Source organism: Neltuma alba, unplaced genomic scaffold (assembly GCF_004799145.2).
Source record: "Neltuma alba isolate B1F8T4 unplaced genomic scaffold, ASM479914v2 tig00001748_pilon, whole genome shotgun sequence".
Classification (NCBI taxonomy): Eukaryota; Viridiplantae; Streptophyta; class Magnoliopsida; order Fabales; family Fabaceae; genus Neltuma; species Neltuma alba.
The window spans coordinates 348,361-357,542 of NW_021632591.1; the positions used below are offsets into that span (position 1 = coordinate 348,361).

The following is a 9,182-nucleotide window of genomic DNA, read 5'->3' on the forward strand; positions in this document are numbered from 1 at the left end:
TCATAACTTGGTAATAATAATTCAAAAAGAAAACCAGCCAATTTTTCAGTGGTTGCTGAAAAGACGAAGTGGTTGTTGAAATGTAATTTCATTTATTTTGTACTGCTTAGATAGATGTATAGTCATGCTGATGATAAAATTCATCTTGTAAACTGTAACATTTAGTTCTATCTTTTGTGTATGCAAATAGTAAAATTTTGAATTGGATTTGGAAATAAAATTCCGTTCCCAAATGCCTTGCATGACCAAAGCATGAGTTTAAAGATGAATTCTGCCAAAGGCCTTATAACATTAATGCTTCCTTATAAATAGGAAGTCACAGATTGCGCTTGTAACTTCAAACAATTAGTATCTGTCCCTTTAATTTTTTTAAAAAAATAGATGCACTCTAATTCTAATTCCTTGGCAATCGCTCTATATCATTTCATAAATTAATTAATTCAGTTAACTTTCTAATATTCCAAAGTTAATTTTTGCGGACTGAATTCCAATACACATATATTTGTAAGTGAGTTAGAGAAATATCAGCTATTTTTCCCCAAAAAGAAAATCATAAAATAAGAATAAAAGTTAAAAATTGAAGCATGTTCAGCAAAGACTTGGGGTCTTTTTTTGAGATTAAAAGTAGCCTTTGTAAAAGAGAAGTTCTGTGCTGAGCATTTTGTTGGTCTAATGCTCCTTGATGTTCCCCGCCAACGCCACTAATATATTGCCTCTGCTTTTATATGCAACTTTTGGCTATTAATATAAAATCTAATTGACCAATTTGAGAAAATGAAGAAAGTTAAAAGATTACTTAGTTGTAGTATATATTACATGATCTATCTAAAATTTTTATATATATCATTACATTATATATTAGTTTATAAACTGGGCAAATTAGTTTTAAAAGAATGGTAAATGTAATATTTTAAAGTAATCTGTTTAACCTCATTAATCTCTACAAATTAGTTAATTGGGTTTTATATTAAAAACCAGTGTCATTTTTATTCTAAAACAAATTAATAATGATATAAGATCTTGCTTTTATATATTATTCGGTTAAAATTTCCAAATATTGAGTTAGAAAATATCTTTATAGCCATATTGTAATAATTTTCTTCCTACGAGATCTTCGAACTTTCATAAAACGACAATGAGGGCATCTCCATTGTGAATTCTTTTTAATTTCTTCATTCTCCTCCCAATTTCCTCGAACCTCCCCTCCTTTCACACTTCTTTTACAGACTTGGCCAAAAAAAGGTCTCTGATTTCATGCATGTTTATTTTAGTGGTTTGTTGTTGCAAAAGTTGAAGCGGTTCAAATTTGATAACCTGTTTTTTTTTTTTAATCACATTGTTTGAATTACACACTATATGCATTATTGCAGAAAATTTACAAGGGTCCACATTTCTGATGATGAGCACGGATTGCTTCGCACTCAAAACGTGGACCTTTGTTTATTTATTTATTTATTTTTGCTTTTTTTTTTTACTGCAAAGAAAATTATGTATTAGAATTGTTTTATTGTTTATCTAATATCTTAAAATATTTTTTTCATATTTGTCTAGTGTCTTACCGTATTTTGTAACAACGCATGTAGAAAAATGTTTAAGGGTCCATTATCCTGAAGTATTTTGTGGTTCATCCACTATCCTAAATTTTTTTCAAGTGCATTCTTTATACAAAAATATTTTGTGATGCAACATCACAAAATATTTTAGAACAGTGGACCTACCTAAAAATATATTTCAAGTTTTAGTATTCTAAAGTGATTTATGATTCATATAGTATCCTAAAATATTTTTTTACTATGCCAGAATATTTTGTGACGCAATATAATAAAATAGAAAATACTTTAAGACACTTGATGCACATGAAAAAATATTTTAGGGTACTAGATAAATCACAAATTACTTCAAGATACTGGAAGCAGCTGACAAACTATTTTAGAATACTAGATATACCTTAACCATAATAATTTTAATACATATATTTTTTGTGGCAAAAATAAAGAGAAAAAAATAAAGCAAAAAAAAATTAAAGGTCCCACTATCTATCTATCTATAGCACGCGCGATTATCCAACGCTATTCTCTGTTTTGTGAATTAAGGTTTGGCACAAACCACAAAGTTAAAAATTACATTAAAATATATGAAAGATGAAGGAAAGGAAGAAAGGTCAGTAAAACTAAAAGGGAAAATTCACCGAAAGTTAGTTCCCGCCAGTTACGTCGGGGAAATTAAAGACTCCTGACGAGAAATAAAATATATTAATTAGTTGATTCAGTCAAATAAAGCCCTACGTAAATCATGAAGCGAAATATCAGAGAAAGATCACATGCATGCTGCCACTAGCAAGCCTTGAAGTTGTATATATACTAATCATTAGAGTTTAGACACTTACAGCTGTAAGCCCAGGTCAGCATATTATCTATCCGCACCTTTCACAATTTTTCCTTTCCTTTCTTCTGTGTTAATTATCATCTGATCTTCTCTAGCTCACTTGGTTTGTCTTCCTTCAAGGCTAATGATGATATGGTTTAGTTCTTGTAGGTCCTAATATTACCGCTTCATCAATCATAAGGTGGCTCAGGCATTTATGGCAAGTGATAAAGAAGCATCCTCGTCCAACTCTTCTTACTCCAACTCAAACCCGAGAACCTGCAAGTATGACATTTTCTAGAGTTTTAGAGGCGAAGACACACGTAGAAACATCATAAGTCACTTATATTCTGCCTTGTGCAAGAAAGGACTTAAAGTTTTTAAGGATGATAAAGAACTTGAGAGAGGAGAAGTCATTTCAGAAAAGCTCCTACAAGCAATTGAGGACTCTCATTTTGCAATTGTTGTTCTCTCAAAAAACTATGCCTCTTCTTCATGGTGTTTAAATGAGCTCCGACATATTCTTCAATCAAGAAATAATTTGGGCTAACAGGTTTTTCCTATATTTTATGATGTAGATCCATCTGATGTACGGCATCAAACAGGAAGTTTCGGTGAAGCTTTTGATAGGCATCACATGCTTCAAAGGGACAATCAGGATATGAAAAGTTGGAAAGATTCTCTCACGGAAGTTGCCAACTTATCTGGTTGGGATTACAAGGATGGGTAAGTTAACTTTTTGTTGGGTAAACTCATGCGACATATATTTTATGCTTATAATCAGTCAATGGAACGTAGTTTGACATGTATGTGTTCTTATATATTTTGAATATGCAAAAATTTAATTATTAATATGAACATCTTAGTTGTAACACCAACCTATACTTCATATTACGAGTTTCATGAGTCTTTTTATGGTTTATCCAGTTGTTCCTTCCATTGCTGTTTACCACTATTTGATAAATGAGTCAAGGAAAATTTAGTTCCCATACTGTTGCCTTAATTATAACTTAGTCCCTAAATTTTCATTTGATACAACTTAGTACCTATAATTTAGCCATTTAAAATATTATTTCCTAAATTTGAGAAAATAACTTTAGTCTTTGTAATTTTATTTTTTGAAAAATATAGAGATCAACATTTTAAGTGGTTAAAATTATTGGGAATGAGTCGTTTGGAGTCAAAATTTAGGGACTAAGTTTTAATTGAGTCAAGAACATAGGCACCAAATGATCAATTTTCCCAATAAGTTTCCACTGATAAACTTTTATTTTTTGGTGACAACCGCTGATAAAATTTATATAAAAAAGTATTGTAAAACTTTTTTAATACAATTAGTTGACATTGATACTGTTTGTTATATTTGAGTATTGTGGAATCAACGTTTCATTTTTTTAAGTAATGATATTATTTATTCTAATAAAATTTAAAATTTAGAATTTTTGAAATTATTTTTATTTAAAATTAAAACTTTTAAAATTTTAAATTTGTGTAGTTTTTTTTTTTTCAATAATTTTTGTCCTCAAATCAGAAAGCTTCACCTTCATAAAGCACTTTCGTAAAATAAAAATGAAATTAGAAGTGCATGTCTTGGCTGCCCTTATTAAAACTGTTTTAGAGTGCTGACAATCCAAAAGGAAAAAGAGTACTAAAAATTGCAGACCTTTAAGTAACAGATATTATAATTATAAAACAAATCAAAAGTTATATTTTACATTGCCATTCATATGTTGTAACTTGTAGGCCTGAAGCAGAACTCATTGAGGTGGTGGTTAAGGAGCTATGGACAAAATCACGTTCCAGACTGCTGCCTGCTAGTGAAAAACCAATTGGAATTCGCGATAAACTAGAACAACTGGGGCCGCTCTTTCAGATAGGTCTCAATAATGTTCAATTCGTTGGAAAATGGGGCTTACCAGGTGTCGGCAAGACAAGGCCATTTTTGACAAATATCATAGCCAATCTGAAATTCGCTGCTTTCTTCCCCGTGTGCGGACAATTTCAGAAAGAGATGATGAGGTTTGCAAAGTTTTCACATTCTTTCACATTCCAGATCGAAGACACGTACGAAGGGAAGAAAATAACCCAAAACCTTTGTCGCAAGAAAAATGCTTTACTTATCCAGATGATGTTAGCCGTACAATCCTTTTAGAGAAGTTTGTAATACTCTGAATTGGTTTGGTGCTGGGAGTAGAGTGATCATAGCTGTGTTTGGATTAGCGGTGACAAAACCGACTTTTATTCTATCTATTTTTGTAAAAGCCAGTTAGGATAAAAGTCAATTAGTGTAATGTAATTTATATTTGGTTTGACATTTCTAAAAAGTTGGTTTAAAAAGTTGAAATTTTTTGGATAGATAATGAAAAAATAAGTTTAGATGTAAAATGATTGAAAATGGTATGATTTTTATAAATATATATTACAAATGTATAATTTGATAACTTTAAAAGTAAGAAAAATCTCAAAAAAATACCTCTAAAATTTCAAAATTTCAAATCAAGAATAACTATAAAAATATGTTATTATTTGCTTTTTAAATGTTATCAATTTTTATTAAAGTATAATAAACAAGAATGATTTGAAATTTTAAAATTTAAAGATTTTTTTTAAGATTCTCCCTTAAAAGTATTGAAATTATAATTATAATTATAAAAATAACAGGGTTTAACATATTATTACAAAAACTTGTAAATATTTAAAAGAAATAATTATATATATTTAATAAATATATATAAATTAAAAATAAAAACAACAACAAAAAAAAAAAAAGTCTCAACCACCCAAAAAAAAACCACTTGAAACACAACCCACATTCACACAGTAAAACAACAAAGAGGAGAGAGAGGCTTCATTCAGAGAAAAGAAGAGAGGACAAATCTAGAAAATAATGTGACAATGAGATGCAAAAGCATGGAACCCTAACGCACCAAACGTAAAAGTTAAAAAAAAAAAAAACTTCAGCCACAGTGCGGGTTACGAGGCAAAATAACTTCTGAGTCCATCCAAACAAGAAAAATTATACTAACATAGCTTTTTTTCTTCTGAACGTACGTTTGAGGTGACTCAACACCATTCCAAACACAGCCCACATACAGTGCTCCCAGACCCAGCTTCTGATTCAAAGCTTGGTGTTTGACGAAAACGCCAAAAATACATTGTCGGGTTAATTTCCAATTTTATCATGGAAGTTTATGCATAGGACCTATGAGTATCTGAATTTTTTTTTCAATTAATATTAATCTAAAAATAATATTGACAGTTAAAAAACTAACATTAACCTTTAATATTTTTAACGGTTAAGGATGACATTGCTTCAGTATTAACACTCTTGAAGTGATACTAATCCAACAAAAAATTCTGGATATATGAGGTAAAATTGCACCTTAATTCATATATTTCCTTTGGTTTTACATATGATTTATACTCTAAAATAAAATAACGAATTTCCATATATTAACATTGTGCACTAAAAGTGAAGTATTTACAAATTTTTTAAATTATCTTTTTTTTTATTCTGATAAATTATCTTTTATTTACAAATAAGGATACACTTAAAATGTTATTTTATTTTAATGATTTAACTATATCTTTTTTTATGCTGATAAAATAATTGGAAATAATTTATTATAAGTGCAACACCCACTCCCTTTTTTTATATAAATAAAAGTTTAGGTAATTTGGGTCTTGAGAACTTGCCAAAATCAAGGCATGTCTCTGGGCTTTAACATTTGTAGGAATTATATGTAGTGGAAAGTGTGGATAGAGCTTCTCAAAATTAGATGCACACTCTCCACTACATATAATCTTAGGTTTCTAATTAGCACTCATTATTAGTTAACTGGACATAATTAATGATAAACGTTCCCAAAGGGTAGTGAAGTCATTTTAGAGATTTTATGCGCTTGTTTGTGATCTGTTTAGGACATTTAATCTCATGGGTTGATTATGTATGCAGGTTATTGTCGATGCAATATTTGTCGTTCGGAAAGAAATTCACAAAATAGCAATCAAGGACAATAACCTATTGCACATTTGCACTTGGGAACACAAGGAAATGACAAAAAAAGGACAAAACTTCCAAAATAACGATGAAGATCAGGACATAGATTGCTGCGTTTTGCTAATTCAGAGATCTCATGTTTGACTTCGAGATCGCATATTTTCAGATTCGTCTCCCTCTTATCTTTGTTTGTCCATTCCTCTCGATCCCATCCTTCACCTTCGGTCATCATCTTCTCCATATCAACCATCTCTCATCTTCATTGACCATCGTCTCGGTTCTCTCAATTCCATCACCTCCGCTTCTCCTTTGGTCACAATTCCCTCTCCACCTGCTGAGTGCCATGGCAGAGAGTCCTTTGAACCTCGGTGAGATGTTGTCTCCGGCCATGAGCTGTTAGGCCCTTCATTCCTTGATGACAACGAAGCCAACCTGAGTTCCTCAAGCTAATAGGGGAGTTTAATTGTTCCTAGTTTCGGTCTCCAATCTCTATGTATATTGATTATGGTCTCTAGGTGTCTATGGATTGTAATTGATGTAAATAGCTGGGGATTATCACTGGGATGTGTAGTCTGGAGATTGGTACTTATATTAGATGTTTTATTCACTGGATTATTGATTGATTTGTAGCACTTTCTTTTCTATTGCGATTAACTCCCCATGTTCTCAAGCTTTTGATTAAATGGCTAGGTGTCTAGGTGAGTTTAGGAAATAACTGGTGTTGGTTAGGGGAAGGTGTGTTCTAATCTAGCTCCATTATTTAGCTAGGCGTGATTGAACTCAACATAAGTGGAACTAGGAATGTTAGCTAAGTCATTCATCACGGAAGTCTGCATAATCCATTTCATTAGTAAAATTTAAAAATCATAAAAAGTAGATGAGCGAGCTTATCCTGGTTTAAAATAGTTAATTCACTTTACTGCATCCCATTTGGTTAAATAGCTTGTAATTAATACTTGGTTAGCTGGAGGCTTAGTAATTGGCTCCTCAGCAGAGATCGACCTAGGTAGCATTGCTATGGTGTCTAGTTAGTTTAGTTTATTTGACAGGCTCCACCCCTAATGACATGGCTTTTCAATGACATAATAATGTTGAGTGCCAAATGACTATATAAAAAATATTCAAATCCTTTTGATATAAAAGTAACTGAAAAGAGTTATACATAAATTTTAAAGAATAAAAATTATTTACAAATAATCGCATAGTTTTAATAACCATATGAACAATGGAAGTCAATTTTCAAGCCTATGAGGGGAATATCAACTATGGTTGTTTTCATTGGGTTAAACCAACTTTTGTAATTTCCACTTTTAAAAATGAGCCACGTTTAAAACAATAATGATTTTTTTAATAAATAACTTTCTAAATTTCAGAATCATCATCACTGATTTGAACCTTTTTAGTTATCTTGGTTTAAATAAAAAATAAAGCCAAATTATGCAGTAAAGCACAACTCGGGTCCAGTCTTTTGAGGAGCTTTTTATTAATTCCTAAGTTAACTAAGTGACAAAGAATTAAAAGGAGGGGTTTGGAAAAGGATTTTTCAATTAATAAAACTAATTATGAAAATAAGAAATAAATCTAAACTATTTTTTTTGATACTTTTAATAAAGAGAAAATGAAAAATGTAAATTCAGGTTTTAGAAAATCAGTGATGAGAATGTTCTGTAAAAACGGAATATAGCTATCATTGCTTAATAAAGATATGAGAGTAAAATAATACATCAAGTTAAGAAAAACAACCCCAAACATGATTTTGGTCAAGTAAACTTAACACTTGACTACTCTAAACGCTACATAGTAATCAAATTATTAAGCCACATTAAGCCACATTTAAAAATCACTTGACATACAATTTAAATTGAGTTAACAAAACTTGTTTTTCTCTCAACGAATGCTCACGAAAACACTCAATTGCAATATATCTCAATCATAAAATCCAACAACACGCCAGATAGAATAATTTTAATGAATGCAAAGGAAATATATGTAAATTCAAATCCCAAGTAATACAACTCAAATTTAACTGCAAAAATCCAATTAACAGAAATTATAACGCATAATCTTAGTCTCCAAAATAAATAAGAAGAATCCTAACGCAGGAAAAATCTAATGAAGTCTAAGAGAAAATTAATTGGAAAACCAAATACTCTCCTAGTTAAAGCTCCAAACTCAAGCTACTCCTCCATCTCCAAGAAGCACAATAGGATTAGCCTCTCATGAATCTAGCAGCATCTACAACATATTTGAAGGAGTAAGAATCCATGAGGCCGTGGAGGTTGGATGGAAATTGAATGAATAGTGATGTTGTGTTGTTGCGTGACGTTCAGGAGATCGGATATGAACTTCTTGTGTGTGTGGCTTCCCTTTTGATGTCGGGCCTCCATCCATATATATGGCAATTACGTTGGTGGCGTGGTCAGTATCTTGGAGTTGAGGGAATAGATAGATATATGAATCAAATCTAAAGGAAGATTGGCGTGTGTGGATATCGCAATTCCAGCGTCCCGTTTCTTTCATGACTCAATTGAAAAATAATCATCTGATACTTGATGCTCAAGTTGTGTCTCCAATTTCCTTTTTTTTATTTTTATTTTTTTCCTTCTTCCTTTCAGCTTTCCTATTATCTTTATTTCCTTTTCTTTAAGGCCTGCCAAAGATAAATTGAGATACTATCATAAAATCCAAAATCAATTATTTAAAAGGAGATAAAAATATGATAAGATTTCCTTTTAAATTTCTAATTTCATGCAATCAATATTCGATTCAAGATATCCATAATCAATACAATTTATCCCACTTTAATTGGTAAATATCC

The 9,182-nt window shown here is 30.9% G+C and overlaps 1 protein-coding gene across 1 annotated transcript; it reads left to right on the forward strand.

The window, feature by feature from the left end:
- The first annotated feature begins 2,811 nt into the window (after window positions 1-2,811).
- LOC114762705 (TMV resistance protein N-like) lies at window positions 2,812-4,516 on the forward strand. The gene is made up of 2 exons (XM_028952259.1): window positions 2,812-3,090; window positions 4,108-4,516. Exons 1-2 carry the CDS (start codon window positions 3,002-3,004, stop codon window positions 4,514-4,516), a joined length of 498 nt encoding a protein of 165 aa, XP_028808092.1. The 5' UTR covers window positions 2,812-3,001.
- Window positions 4,517-9,182: the final 4,666 nt, after the last annotated feature.